The 24,663-nt window shown below is 43.6% G+C and overlaps 1 protein-coding gene across 1 annotated transcript; it reads right to left on the bottom strand.

Moving 5' to 3' along the window:
• Nucleotides 1-448: 448 nt before the first annotated feature.
• On the bottom strand, nt 449-23,538 carry wnk2 (WNK lysine deficient protein kinase 2). The gene is made up of 29 exons (XM_070846057.1): nt 22,849-23,538; nt 18,704-18,876; nt 17,857-18,077; nt 16,802-16,959; nt 15,568-15,656; nt 15,140-15,359; nt 13,963-14,227; nt 13,383-13,694; nt 11,792-11,898; nt 11,155-11,201; nt 10,828-10,945; nt 10,212-10,638; nt 9,380-10,032; nt 8,994-9,043; nt 8,713-8,875; nt 8,505-8,621; nt 8,248-8,418; nt 7,910-7,952; nt 7,639-7,800; nt 6,555-7,426; nt 5,710-5,767; nt 5,525-5,589; nt 4,802-5,391; nt 4,460-4,692; nt 4,137-4,367; nt 3,930-4,028; nt 3,071-3,115; nt 2,652-2,974; nt 449-1,497 (listed from the first exon to the last, which is right to left on the bottom strand). Exons 1-29 carry the CDS (start codon nt 23,521-23,523, stop codon nt 1,213-1,215), a joined length of 6,972 nt encoding a protein of 2,323 aa, XP_070702158.1. The 5' UTR covers nt 23,524-23,538; the 3' UTR covers nt 449-1,212.
• Nucleotides 23,539-24,663: the final 1,125 nt, after the last annotated feature.

Raw genomic sequence — 24,663 nt, 5'->3', positions numbered from 1 at the left:
TTATCAAACAACAACCAACCACACAGTTGTCTCTTAAAAACCACAAAGGCAACAATATGTAAAGCTACAGATTGCATTAGTAGAGGTATGGTATGATCATGATTTTGACTCATATGTTGAGTCCTTCAGCCCTCCTTGTCGTATGGTTTTCAGTGCCAATTTCTCTTAGCTATATCCTCCTGTAACTCACCACATCAACCTGTGCACATTCAGAATATCAGTGTATTCATGCAGGCGATGGTGCAGGTGGTAGAGCATTCCCACAAGAAAATGTTTTCAGTGAACGAGATTTCTTTACAATCTGTGATATTTTATGGACTGTAACATGACCAGATTATAGTGTTTAATTATGTTTTGTTGTTAAATTAAATATGCTTCAACCCACATCCATTATTCAAATCACATAATTTACCTTTGAAGGTGAAAGCATAGAATATCTAGTGTCTGCTTTGAATCTAAATGCTTTTCTTCATAAAATTGAAACTGCAATTCAAGGCACTCTCACAGGTGTTTTTACACCTGAAGATAAAGTTCAAGTTCATTCAAATCTCTTTAAGGATATTTCAAGCGCTTGTGCTGGAAGCATTTCATCGATGAAGAATGAAACCTATCCTTGGACTGAGAGAGCAGAGTAAAGCAACCGGTCCTAGTGACCAGGATGTCAAGTCTTCACAGTGACGGCATGATGGTGGCTAATAAGGTGTTGCATTAAGACACATATCTGCAGCACCAACCTATGGATTATCTAATGTTTACTGTACAAACACAGGAGCTATGTACAGACTAACGAGAATTCATATATACACACTGCAGCTTAAATACATATAGGGATGATATGAGCAACAGAAATATGAACAATTTATATAAACACAGCATGAATGAACGATACATTATGTACATTCAATGGTTGGTAATGTGCATACATAAGCAATGCAAAAGTCTGCACTTGTAAGCCTGATTGGGCTAATTATACATCTTTTAATGTACTACTACCATTACACTGCACTCAAGGATTATGTACTGCAATATGGGCATGAGGTATGTTGATGCAAATGAAACAAATAACATGAAACTCAAGAATAGAGACGAGTATGTACATATGATTAAATACATGCTGGTTAAATATATACAGTATATGCACATAAGATTGACTAGACCTATAATGAGATTCTTTTTGGTAACATAATTGGAAGACACAATGCTACTCAAAAATTAGAGAGTCCTGGCTTTGGGGTCAGGCGGCTGATATGACGGAGCTGGAATGGGGTTGGGGGCACCCTGGTCTGTGGGCATGGCAGGAAAGGCAAAGACTCCTGAAGGAAGGGGGAAGAGAAACCCAGGCCACTGGCTAACAGAGAGAGTTGAGGACAATGCCCTGAATGGAGTAGGACAGTGTAGCTGATAACTGGGATGGGGCCCTGTGGAGGGGCTGGTCATCATTGTTGACCTAGGGCTGTCAAGCCATGACGAGGGACCTGGAGCTGTCCATGATGATACCTAAAGGGGTTAAATAATGGGCAGATATTGAACTCCACAGCAAAATGGTATTTATACAATGCAATGAATTATGTAGGTAAATACACAAGCATACAGTAGTATCCAGTGAGGCCTGATAACCTGTAGCACACTCAAAACTTAGTTAAAACTTTTCCATTTTTTAAATGTTTGCGTAGTTCTTCTGTGTGTGTGTGTGTGTGTGTGTGTGTGTGTGGTTTTATACCATTGTTGTAAGGACAATTCTGCATTGCAAGGACATTTTGCCTGGTCCTCACAACTTCAAGAAGCCATTTTAGGGTTAAGGTTAGAATTAGGTTTAGGTTAAGGTTAGGGTAAGGGTTAAGGTTAGGCATTTAGTTGTGGTAGTTAAGGTTAGGCTAAGGGGATAGGGAATGCATCAGGTCAATGAATGCCCTCACAAAGATAGAAAGACAAAAACTTGTGTGTGTGTGTGTTGTGTAATTCACAAGTAACAAGTTGTCATAAACAAGAATGTGTGTATGCTGCGGTTAAAATCAAGTCAGTCAAGTTAGTTGAATAACTTCAAATGTGCATAGAATAAGTGAAGGTTCAAATGTTAAAAACATGTATTTTATTTACATTGATCCTTAGTGTGTGCCACACTGCCATCTGCTGGTCAGTGGTAATTCAGCAGTCAGACAGAAGCATTCTGTTGAGGAGACAGACGAGAGAGTGCTGGATTCAATTTGCTGCTTTTGAGTGTTTTTCTACATGCTTCTGCCTTGGAAACCATTTGTCAGTGAGTGCAATACGTTTGAATTACAAGCAGATGCATTTTTAGTAAGGTTCACGTTAGATAATGTTTTCTTTTGTTTTGGTGAAACATGCTGTATTGGTGTTGTGTGGGCATCCATTAGTACATTTCACAGTAGGTGCTATCATGCATTAGGAAGTCAAATACACTCATAACAGAATAATAGCAAATGACTATATTTATGTTGACTGCTGCTATCTGACAGGGTAAATAATCTCTCATAATTTAAGACGTTTAGTATTAGCTATGTGTTTAGTTTCAGTTAATGAATTGATAGTGATTGCTCTGCTCCATTTCAGGCCTTATCATCTAAAAACTGCATGCATATATAATTTTAATCATGTTGGTTATTTTGGCCACAGGGACAGTTGAAACTCACATCTGAAGCACTAGCCAGTTGTCCATGTCTTGGAGGCACACTCTGATCCCAAAGGTGCTGCCCGCTGATGCTTAGAGAGTTAGTTCGTGGCCTGTGGGTGACAATGAGAACCTCCTGGGCCCAGTCGTCCATCAGTCGTTGCAAGTCTTCCTGCATGTTGCTTTCATTGGCATTCATGGATGTTCCCCTGTATGTGCCTGTCTTGTTGTTGCTGTTATTGGCCTGAGCTTGGGCCAGTCCCATCACTGGCTGATGGGTAGGAGGTGTGGCACCGGTAGGCGGCTGCTGCGATTGATTGAAAGCCCCCGGCCCGGCTCCAGACCCTGAGAGAGCACACACACACACACATTCAATGACACCGTGTTTAATGATTATTTTAATTAAATTCATTTTAAATGAGACAATGTAGTTGTACGTACTGCTGCCACGCTCTTTGCCAAGACACAGTCGCTTCAGTGTTGACCCTATAAGACACAAAGGGCTTTATACAAATTATCATTCCCATACGCTGGTAATAATGTTCAGTAATAGGATGCAGTGCAAAATAAAGCTGCTGACTATTGCCACAAAACAAAGGACAAACAGGTAAAGCAATCAGTCCCCTGAAACAAGACAGTCCATTTACTATGAAAATCATGCAAGTGATCAAGACGAGAGCCATATCAAAGTGCAGTGTTAGAGAGTTAGAGAGACAGAGGTAAGAAAGAGGACAGAGGGAGAGGTGAAAGAGACTTGAGAGATAACAAGTTTTATTACAGACGGGGATGCATGTGGCATGCAGATTGCCTAGTACTGCAGGGTGGATAAGTCATAAAAATTTGTTATTGTTATACAGTGAATAAATAGCACAAGCATCAGTAGGAGACACTTGGAATGTAAGTTTATGCCCATCAGTGTTAAAATGATCCTTGATTATCCAAACCTCACACTTCAGAAAAAAACGCATCCCATTAAAAGGAACAATTAGTAAAAAATTATCAAATATTGTATTGGGCAAAATTCTTGGTCTTTTTGTTTAGAGAAATCAATCAAAATGTTTTCTTCTTCAAAATAAATTTCACTCGTCAAGGGTTTGAATAAGCACTCTATTACTGTGCATGCAAAAATACAAGATAAAGGTAAGTGACAAGGATGAGGCGAAGCAAAAGAAAGCCCAGTGGTATTGCAGAGTAGTTTCACAAAGACAGAAAAAAAGATATCAGTGACATAAAACTAGAGAAGTAGAAAATATGGAAGACAAAAAAAGTGAAGCTATGCAGGAAGAGAGGAGATACAAACAGATAGACAAAGACACAGGCCCACTGAGAAATCTAGCTCGTGGCTTGCTACTCGATTTATAGGTCACTCTCTCAGATGTTTGAGGGTGATTAGACCAGCCTGTAGAGGAGTATAATCAAAGAGGGAAGAAGATACCAGTGTAAGAGGAACACACATGAAACCATATCCAACTAATATGATGTTCTGTTGTGTGTTGTTGGTGGTCACCTTGTCCGGGCGGAGCTTGTGTGCCGGTGCCATCTCCGTGCAGCCCGGCGTAAATATTATCAGAAGACAAAGAGCCCTTGAGGGAACATGGCTGCTGAGTCTGCACAGGCCCAGAGGTTGAGCTGGGAAGGTGGCTGGTGCATGAGCGTGCTCTGCCGTGAGTGGGGAAAGACCCTTTGGCTGGAGAGCCATTTAAACTCACTGTGGGCTCACCTGTACCTGTAGCAGCACCTGAACACACACACACACATACACACATAATCATCAGAAGGTATTTTCCTTACTCTTGATGTAAATATTGAACTTATAATACAGGTACTCACTGGACCTGCTGGAGTCACTAGTTTTGGCTGTGACGTTTCTAAATTGTTGAACCAGAGGGCTGAGTAGCTTGCCAGGCTTCAGTCTGTGCTTGCTGGATCTCTTTCTGCGGCCGGCATGCGGTGCAGTGTGTGAGAGACCCAGGCCAGGAGGAGGGGCTTTGCCAAGGCGGCGATACAACAGCTCCACTTCTCCCCGTTGATGGGCTTGCAGCTCAGAGATCTCCTTCAGATGTCTGAGGGGATGGGGGCAGAAATATGTTGGTCACACACAAGCTAGATGACAAAATATTTCCATGTTAAGACACTAAATATGGCCAAAAGTAAATCACTGGTAATACTTACTTCTCCCTGAGTCTCTGTAGTTCCTTCTTCATGTCCGAGTCCTCCATCTCTGAGTCATTATCACTGCTGGCATAGGCTGAACCGTGAATGCCTCCATGCCTACTTGGTGAGTCAGAGCTCTGCACACTGCTGCTGCGCCCTGAGCGACGGAGGAAGGCCACTGCCCTCTTCATGAGGTCACTTCCTCTACGCTCGGAGCGAGTGTGTCTAGACGGGGTGGCAGGAGCCAGCTTTGCAGGACTGCTCTCAGCCCCTGAGTCTGAGGAGAGGAAACGAGCGTGGACCGTGACATCCACAGGGACAGAGGTCGAGGTCAGGGCGCGAGGCAGGGAGCCCCGCTTGGCCATAGAAGGAGGTGTGTCCAGGTAGAAATCAGGCGGGGCAGAGTAGCGGCTGCAACGCGTCCTCTGTGTGATGTCATCTTCAGTGCTAACCACAGAGAAACGGCCAATTGTGGTGGAGGCAGTCATGGCCTCAGTCTGAACGTAGTCCTCATTGTATCCTACAGGATGTGCCGGTGAGGCAGCGCTGCTCCAGCTCCTTTGCTTCACATCTCGTCTGTTGGCCACATCAGGAGGAACAGAGATTATCTGCCAAGACCAAAGAACAAAGTGGGTATACACAGGGCATCCGGTAACGCTTCTGAAATCACAAATGCACTTGAACTAAACTGAAAGACATTTTATTTTCCCCTTAAATGTGGAGAAAATCTCTCTTTTGTACCTTAAACCGTCCTCTTGTTCCAGAGCAAGAAGCGGAGTGAGGAACATGCCTTCTTGACAGGGAAGCTGCAAGAATTTCCACAACAATGAACACTGCGGCACGGCAGAAATCAACTAACAGTAAAAACATAGTTAGAAGTTAATGGTGCCAGTCTTGTCAGATTAATTAGTGTCTGGAGTACATACCACACACGGCTGAGTCACTCAGTGTGCTCAAACTATCCATTCTCTCGGGAATCTGAGGCTAATAGAGGTGACAGGAAGAGAGAAGAACAAAACAGAGACATGGGAAATCTACAATACAAACCATTAATCATTGTCCTGTTATATAACTGTTCGTGTTGCCTATAAGGTTGAGGAACGCTGATGATGATATCTACCTAAATATTTCTCCTGAAATCTATAGCTGGTGTAAAATTAGGCATGTATCCAACTGACATGCAGTATAGTTAATCATATATATCCACTCACCACATATAATCCTGAATGTAAGAAAAATCTGCTCATAAAAATGTGTCAAAACTGCAAGATATTGTTAAATACAATATTTATGCACAATAGTTTTCTATGTATGCAAAAATATGTTCATTCTGCCATCACTCTGAAATTGTATGACAGGTCTTACATACTGTAAATAGACTAATATTAGACAACTACTATTAACTATCATAAAACTATTAATATTTCCTGATGTTGTTCACAACAATAATGAAAATTCAATTCACTACACAAATACAAGCACAAGGTCCATTTAGTTGCTGTTCCTCCCCTGCAGATTAAAACTCATTACTAAATGGACCTTGTGATTTTGTAGAGAGTAAATGAACATCTGTAATTGGAAAATGGACAAGCTCCACCTCCTGAGGAAGATTTTAAAGCTCAAGAACATCTTTTAATGGAGCTTGTTTTGTCAGCTGCTCTCTGAAAGGTCAAGAATGAACTGTCAGTTACACCTCTACGAGAATATACTGCAGCTGTTAAGTTAATCAAAATGTGACATAGTTAGAAAAATTACTGATTGTTGTACTTACGAGCTGTTCTCCAGCCCTGTAGCGTCCCTCCCCTATCGGCCCCGGCGTGCTGTTTCCTGACCCTCCTGTGGCGCTGTCTGGACCAGGAGGAGACTGGATGTACTCTGTGCCAGAGCCTGGTGTCTCTGCAGCGCTGCCTGATGGATACATGGGAGCATACTCCTGGTAGAGCAAATTCCTTAGTTTCTCATCCAGTGTTTTTATGGTACTGTCTACAAAGCCCCCGCGGCCCAGCCGTCCTTCGCCGTCTGACTCACCGGGCCCTGCAGCGTGCTGTGACGGTGCTGGGCTCTGGGGTAGTGAGGGCACTTTGGTACCCCCTACACTGGAAAAAGGCTGATGGAGGACCACAGGCTGCTGTGGGCGCTCGCTCCGTGTTGCAGATGAGTACGAGACAGACAGCGGCTCTTTGGCTGAACCTGGCTCCTGGAGTGGAAGAGGAGTGAGAGGAGATCCAGCCTGTAAACTGCTCACATCCAGAGACAAGGGCATGACCAGAGGGCAGCAGGGCACCTCGTCAGCTATAGAAACAGGACACGACAAGTCGGGCATGTGCTGAGCTGCATGGGTTGGGGAGATGGAGCCCAAAGGGGACCCTTGTGTTTCATCCATGGGGAAAGACGTATGTGGAGATGACGGGGGCAAAGTTTGAGCTCTGGCTGGCTGGGCCTGATGAACACTGGGCTGCATCGAGCTGCCTGGAGCCTCCACTGACGACACTGACTGAAGAGTCGGGGGGGCAGACACAGGGGGAGACAGAGTAGCCAAAAGTAGAGGATCTGTGTTGGACATGATCGGAGGGCTGCAGAATCCGTACACATCATAGGTGAAGCCTCCACTTCCCCCAGACATTGTTGAGGATGAACCTTCTTCTGCGGAGGAGGAAAAACATGAAGATGAGAGAGAATCATAAAACACTTAAAGATTTGGAAAAATATTACTTCTATGTTTAACCTTTTTTTTTACAATAATAATTGCATCGAGAGCTGCAGGATGTCTTTCATTCAGCTGCCATAGGGTGGTAGTATTGTTCCATAAAGCCATCAAATTTTGTGCTGAAGTTGCTCTACGGAAACAAAGTCACCTCTGGATGCAAAAGGCCTTGCAGTGCCGCTGTCAGCAGGCTGAGTAGTGGCCGAACTCCCAGGAGACTGCATAGTTGTACCATCAGATGTGATCTCCTGGCTGGATGGGGGCGTCTCCTCTACAGGGCAGATTATGAACCATCTCTTGCCTGTATGAAGAACTGCAATACAATCCAAGAGTTCAGATAATTACCACCTTTTTGCTTTTTACGAGTGAATGGATTTACTAGCCATGTAGATGGACACATTTTTGAAAGAGAATTGTTTTACCATTCTGCTGATAGACAGGCTGAGGCGCTCCAGGCTGCTGACTCTGTAGGAGCGATAGAGAGATAAGATAAGATAAGATAAGATAAGAGATAAGATATTCCTTTATTAGTCCCACGACTGGGAAATTTACAATGGCAGACAGAGTAGATATAAAAAAATATGTACAGCTACAGTAGAAAGTTGTGAGCTAAGTCAATAATGCCACTTGCCTTGCCACTCATTAATGTGTCTATAGCCATATCCATCAGTGTGTCTCTGTCTATGTCTAAATCTATGTATAAGCATGTGTAGTGTATCTATACAGACTATATTCATATCGATGACAAACATCCGCTTACCTCTCCAACCAGCCCTTCACAAATCTGACCTTGTTGAGGGCTACAACTCAAGGCGGAGGTCCTTTCACCCTCCATGTCTTCATTCAGCATGTCTTCAGCTTTATCCACAATGTCCTTTAGCTGGTCAATGAAGATCTCCTTCTCTAACAGCAGGATAAAGCCATTCTCTACCTGTAGGCATACAGGTTTAAAGATGTTGAATGATGCCACAGATATAATCAAGACCAAAACTTCTAACTGCAAAAATTTGAACAAACCATGTATGTGGCAATTTCCTCTGGAGCGTCTCCATCCAGATCAAATTTAAACGTCACCATTTTGTGATTGTGCGTCTCCAGTTGGCATTCGACCATTTTATCACCAGTGTTGCAAACCTGTGGGGGCAGAGGTTACACTTTATAATCAGACACATTAAGATTTTAAGAAATTGTCAGCTCAGTTGTCACAAATTAAACCATAGCTCACATTGAGCATGCTCAGTTTTGGTTTGCTGGTCTTTTCTTGCCGGGAGCGAGTGCGGGCGGATTTGCGGTGGTGTTTCCGGGGTTTTCCGTCCCCTTTCCCTCCACTAGCCAAGCTGTCATAGCCGTCACTTGTTTCCTTACCAGATGCCACATCAGAGTTAAGACTATAAAAGGAAAAGTTGAAAACACTTTATCACCTCCCGGCTGGTTTCATCAAACAAAGTTATAAAGAGAACAGAATCTGTGAAGAGCTGAAAGCAAGTGAAAAAACGCGACACACACCTGTCATAGGCATAACTGGGCAAAGACACTGGTTTGTCCTGAAGCACGTCCTAAAGACAGAGAAAAATGGGCAAGTGCAAAACAGTTAGGAGACATAGGTAAATTATTAATTCATACCGACTGGATAATTTCAAGACTATATACAGTATTTATGTAAATGTATGCAATTAGTTATTTAAGCCTCAGTTGGAAAAGTTGGTTTCAATAAAGGATGGAGGTATAAAACTGATGTGAATGTAATTTGAAAGGCAGCTGAGGCTTGATCATAAGTAACAATTAGACATCACTGATTCAGAGCAGACATATATTTTTAAGAATATGCATAAGCATATAGATCAGTATTACACTTGAAAATGAAAATGAGCAAACTTTGGCTTTATCCCCACCTCTACACAGGACTGTTGTTGAAGGGTGGTTGATGCAGATGTCGACTCGAGGCTTTGCTGAGTTGTGGCCAGGCTGGCACACTCAGACACTGAGAGCGCTGTCCGGATGCCAGCAGGCTGCAGAACTGGAGCTGGGACTGAAGCCGCGACAGAAGCTGGAGCATGAACGGGGGCTGGCAGCGTGACGGGGATTGGGGCTGAGGCTAAGCCTGGGTCTGAGAGTTTGGGTTTGCCTATTGCAGAACACTTGTCTGAGCTTGTTGATGAGCTCATTGGTGGCTCCAAAGTGGGACCAGATGCAGAGACTGGTGCTTGAACTGGGGCTGTGGCTGGACCTTGCACTGCTGTTGGAATTTGTATAGGGACTGAATTTGGGGCTGATGCTTGAGCTGATACTGGGACTGGTGGTTGGTTCTGTGCTGGGACCAGAGCTGGAGTTTGTGCTGGGGCTTGAGTTTCGACTTGGGCTGTAGCTGAGACTGACGCTGGGACTGGAGCTGGAACTTTAGGAGCTCTAGTTAAGTCTATTCCAGCTACAGTAGTTTCTGCATCTACTCCACTTCCCCAGAGAGGAGTCTGAACAGTAGGCAAGACGGTGTGGACCGGAGCCAAAAGATGAACATCTCCCAAATTCCCCTGTGGTGCAGCCGTCTGTAAATGGAAAAAATAGGTCATTTAGGCAATTGTTCATCAGTTACTACAAATATTGTTCACCTCTAAATCCCCAAACGCATGCCCTGCATGCATTACACCAACAATTATGACACACTACCACCTTAGAATTACAGATTTCCCATGACCCAACCATTACAGTGAGAACTCAGTCACATATTCACCTGGACAGGCTGTTCAGCCAGTTCCTGCTCAGGGTGGGGGACGGGGTATGGGGTGGGTTGTACCTGGGAGAGAGGTAAGGGACGGGTGGTGTGGAAGCTACCAAGGTTTGTCTGAGATGTGAGGGGGCCGCACTGCTGCTGGGGCACTGCAGGGGGCATGGCCATGGCTAGGAGGGGAATAGGGAGTGCCACATTGGGCACGTGCTGAGGTGTGGACAGAGGGGTCTGAGGGGTGCCGAGAGTAGGTATAGAGGGCAAGGCAACATGAGGGGTCAGAGGAAGGGAGGGGTGGTGGGGTGAAGGTGAGAAGTGGCAGCTAGACATGGGAGGCCCACTGCTGCTGTAGGCACATGGCAGAGGAGTGAGGGGGAAGGGAGGGGGCTTGATGCCCCCTGTTTGAATAACGGGATATGGTGAGGGAAACTGGGAAAGAAAAAGGGAAAATGATATCAAATGAACAAAGACAACCAGGCGATAGAAATAGCATTCACACATGCCCGAAATGTATGACTCCACCCTGTAACCTATGTTAACTTTTGATGGATGTTCATAGCAAATTCTGCCTCTAGCTTTGTTTGATCTCGGATTTCTAACACTGCCAAACTAACGCACCTGTGTGCTGATCTCTAGGGGCAGGAGCGGGGGAGGTGTGCTGGACACTGACTGTGGAAAACTGGTAGATATATCAGGAGGACTCAGGTGAGATGTGGGCTGGTCAGCAGATAACAGCTAAGGAAGGAAATCAAACATTTGTTTTTCATTTTCACTGGAGAGTATGAAGTTTGTGATGGAAATACAAATTAATTCTGAATTAAAGATATTCTGGTCTGAAAGCTCCAGTTAAATAAAAGTGAGCTGCGGGGCAGGCAGAATTAATGTGATTCAAATATTCTGTGACGTTTGCAGTGTGTGTACTGTGGCCCACGGTTAGTTATAAGAGATGTTGGCTCTACCTGAGGCAGGACAGCAGCTGGTTGGAGATGGCACTAAAGGAAGGAAAGACAAATGGGAAGGAAACATACCACATGAAAAGCCATCCACATACACACACACACACATATAGATACATTATACAATACATGGTGGAGCATTTAAAAGGGGACAGCAGATGCACTTTTTACACACCTCACACAGAGATTCACTATAAATAGTGTGTTTTCAGTGGGCTGGTGCCACTAAATTGCACATTAATTTCCTGCATATTTGCATGTTTTAGTTAAATGATAATCAGTTTACACTGAATGCCCTTGACAAAATTAGAAATCTTGAATGTCAAATAAGCATTAAAAACCACCTATAGTTTTATAGCTATTCACCCTAAAAGGCCTTTCAGCATAGAGCTAGCCCACATTCCAAACATGCTCAGTAGCTGGACACTAAAATGTAATGTTTAGTTGAGGCTGATCAGCCAGCAATCTAAACACACCTATATGAACATAACCTTGTCATGCAGCTCTAAGTGGGCTGCAAGGGGTGATTTTGCAACCTCTCCCTCCTAATTCTGCTTTTTCTGTCTCACTACAGCTGTTCTGGGGTCCCGTCGATGTTGGATGATGATATTAGACGGATGCAGTACCTGCTCCTGACTGGGTTGGGCAGTAAGCTGCGGCTGCAGCATGGGGTCTGCAGCTGGAAAGCTCTGTGCTGTCTGTCTACTCAGGTGTACGGTGGGGGCTGGCGTCGCTGGAGCAGACACGGTCTGTCAGACACAAATAAGAGAAATGGCATTTATCTGACCCTGTTTTCAGATACAATGTGAAATTATTATGTTTGGACATTTGCTTCAACAAATCAAGCTCAAGGTTAAAATGTTCAGTGTTTGAAAGCTGAGGTAGTCATAAGCAAGGAAGTATGGAGGCTGGCAAGATTCAACAGGGTAAGCTAAAATGGAAAAGGGAAGCGTAAATCTTTCGTCAGCCATACAGGCATACACTGTGCTGGCACATCATTTCATATGCTACAACACAACTTATCAAAAACACCAGAATTTGAAGTCTTATTTTGTATTAGGCGGGAGCAGAGACTCGCTGTAGGGTTGGCTTTGTGACTGCCATGGAAAGGCCAGAGGAGCAAAGCAGCTGGCAGAATTGTGAAAGATACAGCAGGCTGCTGCGATGGCAGGATTTAGCCTATATGAAGCCTCCTTCTCTAACATACCAGTAGATCAGGTCTGCCTTCATTGCCATGTGGTGAAAACAGCAGATTTCTGTCCAGGTTTTGGCTAGAGAAGAACGGGACATCCAGACTCAGCCTCTTGTCTATATGCTGAATTATTGAGGTGGTCGTATCCCCAAACTCTCCTTGGTTGTGCATTGGATGATTAACTGAGAGGGTGGGGGAACTGGTCCTGCGACTGACGATGTGATGGAGACAGTGGTTGAGAAGAGTTAGACCTCCATTGTCATACAAACTCCGTGGGATCCCAATTGGTGAAGGTGGGGAAAGATGTGAAGGTGAAGTCAAAAGGGTTGGGTGACCGTGTGATGATGGGGGAGAGGGTGAGGCCAAAAGTGGAGGAGACCTTGTCAGATGAGGAGATGTAGGTGAACCTGGCTTAGAGGCTGAAGTAGCCTGGGCAGATGTAGAGGAAGAGTGCATGTGTGTGTGTCCCAGAGATCCGCCTCCCTTTGTCCTATCCCTCAGGAGGACAGACATGCAAGCCTTGCAGTTGCGGTGGGTCTGTGGGCTGTGTGGGACGCTCAGACGGAGCTCTGAGCGAGGTTGTAAATTTGGGGGATGGAGAGATGAATTGAAATGACTAGCTGCGTCATGATGAAAGTGCTGATGTGGGGGCAGGAGAGGAGATAATAATGATGGATTTTGGGCAGAGTTAGAGGACCGATGGTCTGGGGCATGCACTGAGTTCTCTGTGCTATCTGTTGAAGCCAGATCCTCTAAAGGACACAGACTCATTGGATTCATTGTCTTAGTGAGAGAGCGTTTCCTACACCGTAACATCTCAACCAGGGATGCGCTTCCACGCCTAAAACACGCTGCGCCCTCAGTGATGAGCAGGTTGTTTTGGCATACAAAGGGATCACTGTTGTGACGCTGATCGGGTATCATTAAAAAAAAAGAAAATGAAAATGTTGTTATTTCAGAAAACAACTCAGAAAACAAAATGAAGGATTTTAGAAAGCTGCCACAGAAACAAGAAATGCATTCACTCACTGTTTGAGACTGATAGGTCCCCTGGTGCAGCTGTGCTTCAGGATGTTGATAGGCCCCAGAATGCAGTTGACCTGTGGTTTGCTGGTAGGCTCCCTGGTGTAATTGAGTGGATGTTTGTGTGTAGTTTTCATGCGAGGCCTGTGCTGTGGGTTGCTGGTAGGGCCCCTGGTGCAGTTGAGGGTCAGCCTGTGCAGGAGGACTATACATCATCTGAGGTGTGGAAATAGGCTCTGGAAGCGACTGGTAGGGGCCATTTTGCTGATTGTTTAGGTCATTTAATTGCATGGTAGAGCTCACCCCACTGTCAGCTGTAATAACAGAGGGAATAAAACATTATAATTCACCACAATGCCCTCTGCAGGAAGGACAGACGCTGAGGAAGGGCAGGGGGAGAAGTGGAGTAGCATCTCATTAAAATTCAAAAGCAGCTTGATGATGTCTCATTGCTGACTAATAGGTGTTACTCAGAGGCTGCAGTCACCTTTTCTCTGTTTACTCTCTTCCTCATAGATGAATTACCAGAAAGGTTTATGATACACTATACATTCATGTGTGCTTTTAATTGCAGGTCCTCACATGTGGTAGATGTGGCTGGCACGGTGCAGATCAGGGTCTGCTGCTCCACCTCTTGATCCTCACACTCTGTCGGCGCTAATGTGGCTGCCTGCGGTGCACCGGTACCGGGTACCTGCAGTAGGTTTTGCTGCGTCTTCTTCGCAGCTGCCTCGCCATTTCCTGACGAGACAGTCCGCTCCCTCCTCCATTTGATGAGAGCCACACGATCCCGGATGGACTTCCCAACTATCTTCACATCACAGTCCAGGAAAAAACCCGATTCCACCTACAGGACACAGGTAAGGTGCTCGCTACAGCTCATAGCCAACTATGTCGATGTTGTAATACAATACTGTAAATGACAAATCAACAAATCTAAATTCTATTCTTCCCCCGCCTTTTCATGCTGTCTCATAAGTTTGCATGGAAGAGTAAAGATTAACTGATCAGTTGCTCATGTTTCAATCAATACAGTACAGTGCATACCTCGTTATAGACATGACCACTAACCAACTCCCAGTTACATTACACCTAATTAAAAGAGCCTGATGTTTTGTTCCAAAGTAAAGATGGCTGCATTATTACAAGACACTAAGTCTTCATGCAGGAATCTATGCAGTGGAATGATACGATGTGTAATAATCCACAGCTTCATTGCATTACCTTGGAACCTCAATATGTATAATTGTGCTTATACACAGGCGAAACAAGATACTGTGATCAAATGACTTTTTCCCCCAAAGTTTGTAGGCAATATAATTCATAGTTAGGCCTGTTTTACAAATCAGAGTTAACTGGTGACACAGCACTTCGCATGTAGTATTGTCGCTATGGTTACCTGCAGCTTCATATTGCTCACACACTGACTTTGAACTATTTGTAGTGTCCATGTATTTTCAACAGATTTTTAACAGTCACCTCTCAGCCAATCAAAACTGAATACGTTCCAAGGCTGTGGCTGAGTTGACAAATGAACCAGCTTGTGGAGGAGAAAATGCAGTTTGACCAGTACCAATAAAAGCCAAGGTCAAAACCGAGCACAGACATTCAAACCAGTCCAGAAAAGGGCATTGGTCCTTTCTTTGGAATACCTGGTTAACCAAGTTTCAGACATCTGCAAGGTATCCACCAAGTAAAACATAATTATAGTGAAGTTAATACCTAATGGTGTGAAGAAAAAGGCCAAATATTTACTTACCATTTCTTGGGCAACAACCTCTGGGATCTCTCTCACCAAGTCAAAGGTAAACTCAATGGCACCAGTGTCCTTGTACTTCCCCTTTAGCTTTTTAGGATCCTCAACCCACAGCTTCAGAGCAATGGATGACTTCTTCCCATTGTCCTCTTCATTGAGTTCTACCCTAAGACCTGTATCTTCTGCAAAGAATGCATGATTCAGGAGGTCCTTAATTGAGTACCTGCAGGAAATACACAAACACAAGGTCACTTCCACAGTAAAACCTAATGGTGCACAACATACAGAAACATCAACTGTGCCAGTGTCAAATACTGGCATCAGCGTCACACTGCTGGAACAGACACAAGACAACACAATGTTAAGGTAAGGCTCAACTTCTGCCGACATACAAGCTCAGAGACACTGCCAAAAGTCCTGTGTCTACTTACCTTTCCTCCCATCTGTGACAGATACATTCCCCGATTATTTCCTTTATTTCTGGGTCACTGACTTTAGTGAAGCTGGCAGGTTTCACCCCCTGCAAAACAAACAGGCATTATCATGTCTCATCTCACCAACTGACACACTCAAAATAGCAGTACCTACTGCACAACAGAGGAAGTAAGTATTGTCTGCAGTGTCAAAAACATTAACTACACTGTAGAAAACACATTTTCTTCCCCAGACATTTCAACAGTGGGCATTAAGAAGCTACTGCTGCCCAAGAGGACTTTTGGTTAGTTCTGAGTGATTAGTCAACCAATGAAGAACTGATTAAATTATAACTGATTATAGGAGTCATTTATAAAATAAAAATGCCAAACATTTGTTGGTTAAAGTGAGACTGTGTCAATTCTGAGGGAATGACACACTCTGTCCTCTTCTTACAAAACTTGAATTCCCAAGAACTAAAACACAATGGAGTGCAAGTTAACACTAGTATAGCTTTACTTGGTCTAGTCTGGCCACCAGCTTTAGTGGCTAATGTTAGCAAACTAAAGGTAAATATTGGAGTTTGTTTGCTGACTTCTTCCCCACTTATTCTATTGTAACATTCTGCATCATAGCTAAATGCAGTGGGAAAAAGTAGTTTAACTGTAATTTAACATTTAGCATTATTCCATAAATGTCATTTGTGACAGGCAGTGGCTGCTATCCAGCATAAGGTGAATATACTTTTGTTGGTCTCTATATCACAATAAATTGATTATTGGTCTTGTTTTGGCTGCTGTCAGTCTAAATTTGAGAATTTAAGTAAAAAATAATAAAGTAAAAAAGTAGAAGAATTGAAGTAATGAAATGCAACTGAATTACTAACTTTTAAAAATGACTTACATTATCTTAAGAAATGTGTGTGTGGTAAACACATTTGTCAAGTTGAAATGGTTGCATATGAAATGAAAAATAAATTTAGAACTGATCAAATGGCCTCTTTCTCCCACCTCGTAGTGGGTGAGGTTGCCTGTTTTGGGCTATTGTACTTAATATTTTTTTTATGTATGTGTTCATTTAAGCGACAGAGCCAAGTAGCTTCTTTTGGGCTTGTTTCTGTAGACCTGATTGCTTGTTTCTTTCACAGGATCTTACAACACTCACAGTAAACAACTCTGAGTCTTCCAAAATCTTTCCAATACTGACTGTTGTAGCAATGACAGAGTTGAACAGCTTAGAAAGTGGACTCACACTGGTGACTTTGCGGTAGATCTGAGCAGCATTTTGACACTCAGAGTAGGGATATTCTGAGGTGGCCATTTCCAGCATACACATCCCAAAGGCGTAAACATCCACAGCCTCATCGTAGTGCTCCTCATACATCTCTGGGGCCATGAACTCTGGAGTGCCTGAAAAATTAATGCAAGACAGGGAGGTGAATAATAACCTCACATCCGGTTATCAGTGTTTCATCCTGTTTCAGTTGGATCAATACCAGTGTCAAGGACTGAAATCCAACACAGCAGCTTTATCATGATTCCAATCATTTAAAATCACTCAAATGACAGACAGGAGAGAATTAGCAGAAAAGCAAAAAACACAAATGTTGAGCAACTTAAACACAATAATAATCTTTCACAAAAAGGTCTATTTTATGATTATAAACCATTAAACTATTATATATAAAGCAGACTGTCAATTACATTAATCACAGTGTAAAACATGTCAATAGCTGTTATCAATATTGTGCATGTGGAAGGATCCAGTCATTGTTTTTGTTTTATAGCAATGTGAGCTAATACAATTTTAAATGGCCTGTGGAGAAACTGATTGTCAAGCACATCAATATTCATTGTTCATTGTTTTGGATCCCATCAGTGTTGTTTCTGGCTGCAGCAGGCAGCTGTTTTCAGTAAAAAGAAAAAAAAACAAACACTGCGCTACCTGCTCAGCAGACAAAGTTAGCGACTAGCTGGTGAACACAGTGGACATATGGCAGCTAAAGAGTCAGATATTTCCCTCAGGAGTTGGTGGAGACCAAAACAGAGCTAAATGGAGAGTTAGTATTGGACTTGAGATTTATTAGGTTACCAAAATCTGAATTCCAAATGAATGCTAACATTATGCTGTACCTGCTGGAAGTGTAAATGAGTTTGCCTATAAAAGGTAATATGTTAATGTCGTGTTCATAGCTTGTTTCTGCCGCCACTGAGTGCCTAAAGAATCAGTTACTGCAGGTTTAACACAAATATTGTGTTTGTCACAATTAAATAAAACAGTGTCTTGCTAACTGGCTGGTGACTAACCAATAACACTTTTGGCAAAGGAGGCCCTCTTCAGTGTTGCCAGGCCCAGGTCTCCTATTTTGACAGAGCCAGTAGGACCAGTGATGAAGATGTTGTCACACTTGAGATCTCGGTGGATGATCGGAGGAGTCCTTGTGTGGAGGAAATGGAGGCCTTTGAGAATCTGTCGGCACCAGCTCCTAAGAACTTTAGGCTTCATCACCTTGAAACGTTTCAGATACCTGTGGGAGGATAAATACCGTAGATGTGTTCCACTTGTCACCAGGTAAAGACACTTGCTTTTCAAAAAGAGATTGAAAAATAACTTGACGTATCAAGGTCTGCCCTCACTAGTTATTATGTTGATAAAATGTTTTCAATTAGCTGTTTCTCTGTTAATGCTTTCATTCATCAAGTATCAGCTGCAAACACACAGTCTTTGTAAATCCCTGATGACCACTGTATACTTGAACTAATCTCCTCATATTGACTGTCTGAAAACTTCTTCCCATTGTGTTGCCCGAACTGTATGCTGGATTAATTTCGTTTTTTAAACTAAGTTTTGAACAAGAAAAACAATGCTAAAATCCCAACTATTCATTTTTTAACACAAACATATTTTAGCATTAGATTTACTGTATTCACGTTATTCAGTGACATGATATATATGATGATGATATAGACAGTCTAATGGTCATTACTGTAAGCAGCAATAAGAAACTGACATTTGTGTCATTTACAGTCAAGTATAAGGCTGAAAAGGACAGATAAGATCCAAGATGGGGGACATGCCAATACAAATCAAGCATATCAATAAAGATCAATAATTACAAAATGATTTCTCTCGCATTCTCATATTGATGCTCACGTTTTTAGTGTCCCTGAGGTCATTAGCTCCGTCACTAGAACAATACACTTCTTCCCTTTAACCGGTGATTCCCAGAAGTCATAAAATCGCACAATGTTGGGGTGCTGGAGAGCCTTCAACATCTCTGCCTCCTCTTTGAACCTCTGTCTCTCAGCTTTGGACAGTTTCCGTTCCTGGGGAAAAGTGGAAAAGGACAGTTCATTTTCATGAATGAGAAATAATGAATTCCATGTCCGCCCACTCATATTTTTTGTCAGTATTCTGGAGCCTTATCAGACGAGAGGCTTGAACAGTGGTCAATTTGTCCAAATGGTGGTGGAGGAGGAAGGAGGGGCTGAATCATCATCATTTTCAATGTTTTTCTTATATAAAGTGGTGATGGAAGAGATACAATATATTTTCTAGGTCCTTTAAATAGTCGGCAGTTGGTTGAGGAGTATCGCTCTGTTAGAACAGCCTGTGGCTCATGTTTAGAGTGAACACAAATTTGGCATTTTGAGTCGGTAAACATGGGGGTCTGTAACCGTTTACTCTTTGCATCACCAGTGTGTATTAAACACACAGCAAGAAAACACCTCACAACTATGAAGGGGAATCCTGGCCACATTTTTATAGAGGAAATAAAAGGCTTATTTAATCTGGTGTTGCGATACAGACAGATGATGATGATGATGTCAAGACAGATGAACAAAAGATTAAATTGCATTTTTAAGCAGTAAATGACAAATGTGATGCTGGTAAAAAAAAAAAATGGAACAAAATAAGACCATTAAGAGTTTATAACAGCAAGCTGGAAACTATTTCCCATCACAAAGCCCAAAACATCAAGAATAACTATCTTGATCTGATACGCTTACTGTGAACAGTTCTTCTGAGTTTAAATGTTACATCTTCGGGTCTACAAGGCTGAGTGAATCTGTATAGACTGGATCAATATTTTGGCCCCTGCCTTCCCAGAGCTGTTGTATAAATAGTAAAACAGCTGACAGCGAACATCCTCTACATTTCTGCTTCTCTCCAGTCAGCATGACAGATACAACCCAATGGCTTCAGCCACGACAAATGCTGCATGATGTCCAGATTTTTTAACGGTAACAATGAGGGTGCATTTAGTGTTTTAAACGTCAGGGATGCACAATAACCTACTGCACATCTCTTGGCATTGATTATTGACTGATGCTGGGGAATCAGATTTCATTCAGAGCCCATAGTGACCTATGCAGTGCACTGGCTAATGCGTCTTAGATTACGCGCTGCATTGTCAAGGATACACCTCCAGCTTTGGCTACCTTCATAATGCCAATTCTTATGGCAAACAAGTGTATACAGTATACAGTCATCTCAGTTCGTGCATATTGCCCAATTTTCTAAGATGGTCACATACAGATTTTTAATGACTCTTTGTAAAGACGAGATCTAATCAGGGTGTGGCACTTACAGCACAAAATCTGCTTTACAGAGAATTCATTTTGCACCATAAAAACTGAGCAAGGAAACACATTAGCAGCACCGATATTTGTAACTAATGGAGTGTGGAGTGGTGAGGACGCATCCCTGGAATTAATATAAATATAGACCTTTTTTTTTGCTGTGTATGAAATACTACACGTCTCACACGCTGTCCTTAGCTGAACCCACCCATTCCCTCTCTCCTCTCTCTCTGTCTTGGTGCAGAGGGCTGCATCAGCAGGATTCACTCTCCAGACACATCTGTGTGGTAACCACAGGGGTATAAATCCATGTTTAGTATTCATTACTAAGCAATCAAACACAACAAATAATAATGTATAACAGTGAGGCACAGATCTCAAAGTGGAAATGTGTTGGCATTTTACTAAATCATGCTGTATAATTTGCTAATTTGGGAAAACAACTTGCTCAGATGTTTGATCGTCATTTAGTGGATAAATAAGTAGCAAGACTAGTAGTGTGGTTTGCTCTACACCAGGCACCAGCTCTTCTTCAAATCTGATTTAGGAAGCTTTCTATGAGCGTCTATGTTTTCTGCTGTCTCACGCTTAGCCTGACTCCCAAACACACACACATACACAGTATACAGACAGTAAAGGCATACTGTGTGAGTTACAGTGGCTTTGTATGAGCTCGACACACAGACGCAGAAGCTCTCTGAAGGGCAAGGCCTCGTCTACTGGGACAGGATGGTTGAATCATCACTAGAGTTCCCATAAGAACCTGCTCAGACGTCACACAGACACAGATACGCACACACACACACACACACACACACACACACACTGTACATATAAACTTCCTGTAGAGATCATCATGCATGATACATGCCTCTCCTGGTATACATTCAAAACCACCTCAGTTAATAATGTAGAAGTGTTAAAAATACCAGAGGGTGGTTTCTCTACTGGCAGATGACAAGAAAACCGTCATCTGAAGTTAATGTTTTACTCATGTATAGGCGATACTGAGCATTACTTTACACTTTGTTATTTAATTCAAGTTACAAAAGCATAGGACTGAGACAGAAATGTGGGATTTAACCAGAAGACAATTAATTTCCTTGTGCACAATCAATTGGGATCTCGCTTTGTTAATTCCTACAAGGATTGATTGAAGTTCCACATCCAAATGAGCGTCATTACATAAATATTGTGGTGCTGACATTAACAAAACAGAGAACTTCAGTTTCATCCTTTGCCTCACTGGAATCTAGACCTATGCTGTTGCCAGCAAGAGCTGAGAGATAAGCACAATGTAATAGTGATTTAATCCCATGTCTGAACCTGATTGAGTTGGGCTGAAATTTTTATTACTTAGTCCCTTGAGCCTGACAGGGCGAACCTGGATTCTGAGTAACAAGACAAAAAAAGCATCAACTCCCTTCCCTCTGAAGGCGGACTAAATCTATACAGTCATGCTGCAGGGCTGTGCCTCAAGTCACAGCATTATTACCATTATTGTAATTTACTGTAAATTAAAAGTACATAAAATGATGCTGAGGTGATGACGCAGCCTGGACTGGCTTGATTTGTTGCCTCGGTAAGTACCAACCGGTGCACTGATTTAAACAATACAGCAACAAAATAGCTAATCAAAGTTTGGAAACATTATTTAATGGAAAAGAAGAATATAATCCTGAAAAAGTCTTCAGAAAATAGCAATAGCAATGGAAATGTGAACTATCTGTTAAAACCAGATAGTAATTCTGGTTAAATTCTGTTTAAAAACCAGGTGAATATTTTATAAAGATAGTAACTCTCAGCAGTGTGATACTTAACTTAATGTTTTCAAAAGTAATCAGTTGTTTGCTCTTGGCAGAATATGAAAGTTTAGCACATTTTGATCCCTGGAAGGGCAACTACTGTCTAGAGGTCTGAATACAGGCTAATCTGTATATCACATGGAGAGCATCTAAACTGATCATTAGATTACCATACACAGATTAGTGATACAACAAGCTGTCACTGCTCTGAAGCCATGCATTTATCTTAGCCCCCTGCTACAATTCTGACTAATTACAGTGTCTTCAGTTCGTCTGCTGACGCTGTGAATAAGGGCTGATTGCTTTGTAGGTACAAGAGCAGAATGACTGCAATGAAATTCAATTATAGAAAGTATAGAAGGAAAAGCAGAATACAGACATCTAATTAACACCTTTGGGTGATGCAAAACTAAATGATGACGACATCTCGTTCAAGAATTATAATAGGGAAAGCTTGTGCAACGTGAGCACTGATAAAAAGTAAAAAGCTGAAGTGGCTGTGCCTAGTAAGAATAAAAGGTAACAGATGGCCATAATAATACACAGAATAATCATGATACATGTTCACTATTAGATGTAAAGGCCCCTGTAAGCAGGCAGGGTCACTTAATTAACAATATTTAACCTGAGAGGCCCTGAGTTTGTCTAGTCATGACCTGTGTGTGTGGATGGTTCATGATCAGAAAAGAAATGTTCACTGCTCCAACTAAAAATGGATGAAGTTACACTATAATTAGACTGGTCCTTTGCTCTGTGGTGAAACAGGGTTCCTGTGTGTCCCTTTGGGCCACATGTTGGTAACCTGTGCACAAAGCTGACTTTTTGCTCTGTTTCTTTTAAACAGACATCTACACACCTACAAATGCCAGATAACTGACTGATGCTGGACTTCAGAGACCACTGAACCCACCTGGAGTTCACACCACGCCACCTCAACCCAGGTGTCGGTGTCAAGACCTTTGTAGACCGTCTTGAAGGACCCTCTGCCCAGCTCAATGTCAAACTTGAGGAAGCGCCCCCCAGGTGAAGTGGACACAGCCTTCATCCCGGGCTCCTCTTCGTTCTCGTCACTTCCTGATTTACCTGAGACATCCGAGGGCACAACCTCTACCTTTGGCTCGGTTTCGCTCTTGTCTCCCTTCTCCTCGTCGGCGCTCACGCTCTCTGTGGCGCTGTCCTTCAGCTCCACCTGGCTCTCCGTGCTTGAAGTCTCCTGGAGGCCCAAACGGGCACCCTGCAGAACCCGGGTCCGACTCCGATCAACGATGGTCCGCAGGTCGATGTTGAGCACCGGGATGCTGTTGACACACTCCGGCGTGTCCACCGGCTGCTCCTCGGAGTCTGACAGCCACAAGCTGCGCCGGATGAACCTCTGGCGCACCAGCCCCAGGTAGTCCGTGGAGGGGTATGCGCTGGGGTCACTCGCTCCTCGCAGGGCTGCGTTTTGGATGTTGACATTGTGGTCTGCCCCGTTCTCATAAACAGGCCTGCGGGCATTTGCATTAATGTCCGAGTCTAAATTGGGGGCTGAGGAAAACGTGGATCCCAGCGGCGGATCTTTCCTCGAATCGTCCGCGGAATCCATCCCCGGTAACTTGTTAAACACTCACCGGCGACATTGTGCAGGGAGGATGATGAGCACGCTCCCCTCCCAGTGGAGGGAGAGTTTGCTGCCTACCTGCAACACTCGCATGCAGTGACGCAGTTCGCCAGCTCAGGATGTATGGCCTTATGCCTTGAATTTGTTTAGGACACAGAACATCCCCGCGAAATGTCCAGCACGGAGGGCTGCGTGCATTGCTCCTTCCCACCTCACGCCCCGGCCCCGCTTGCTGCAATACAGCGCAGAGCTATTCAAGTTAAGCCTGATGTCATTGCCAGTTCAACCTATGAGCTCACGAACAACACTTTGCTCCACATTGCATAAGGTCCCCGCTCCGGCGCATAGTATAAAAATGTGATCTGTTCCGCAGACAGATCCCACTGGCCTGCAGTGGACAGGCCGGGATGTTTAGGCTGTGGCACGGACTAATCCCCCCCAAAGACACACCACGGGACGAGCAAGTGCGCAGCTGTCATCGCCTGTAAACACTCATCGATCCGGGCTCTGGCTGATGCAAACAAATCGCAGGTGTTCCGGGTGAAAATCAGAATAAGTTCTGAGAAGTGTGACCTCAGCTTCTCTGTATTTTCCCTTTAACTGTCTTCACGTACTTTTCTTCTTTCCTCTCCACGGTGTCCTGGAGCGGAGTGCAGGATGGAGAGACGCGCTTATCAGATTATGCTCACTGCGGCACAGTTTCCTTCAGGTTGGAGCAGGCGGCTCTCAGAGCATCTCTCGTCCAGCTGATACGGCTGTTGTTGTCTTCCTTCATTTCATCTCTTTCAGGTTTGGGGAAACTAGAATAATTCACGCCACAACCCACGCCCCTAGCAACAACACGTATCCAATAAGTCTGCGCGTTTTTAGGCGGCACCCTCAGCCTCCGCTGGCACAGGCTGTGTGGACCACACCACCGTCCGCCCTCATCGTGACGCGCTAAACTGCCAATGGGAAGATGTCTGTTCAAGCCTGCCAGCCGGGAGGGACGCTGCCAGGAAGTATGGGCCACCGGATAAGACGCACCGGCCCCCATCTTAATATGATACTCGTCCACATGGACCCTGTGCTGGGAGGCTGAGGAGTAACACTCCTCCAGGAGTTGTTTTATAAAGAATATGGAAA

This window comes from Pempheris klunzingeri, chromosome 2 (assembly GCF_042242105.1).
Source record: "Pempheris klunzingeri isolate RE-2024b chromosome 2, fPemKlu1.hap1, whole genome shotgun sequence".
NCBI classification, from domain to species: Eukaryota; Metazoa; Chordata; class Actinopteri; order Acropomatiformes; family Pempheridae; genus Pempheris; species Pempheris klunzingeri.
This window is presented reverse-complemented; position numbering and strand designations above follow the sequence as displayed.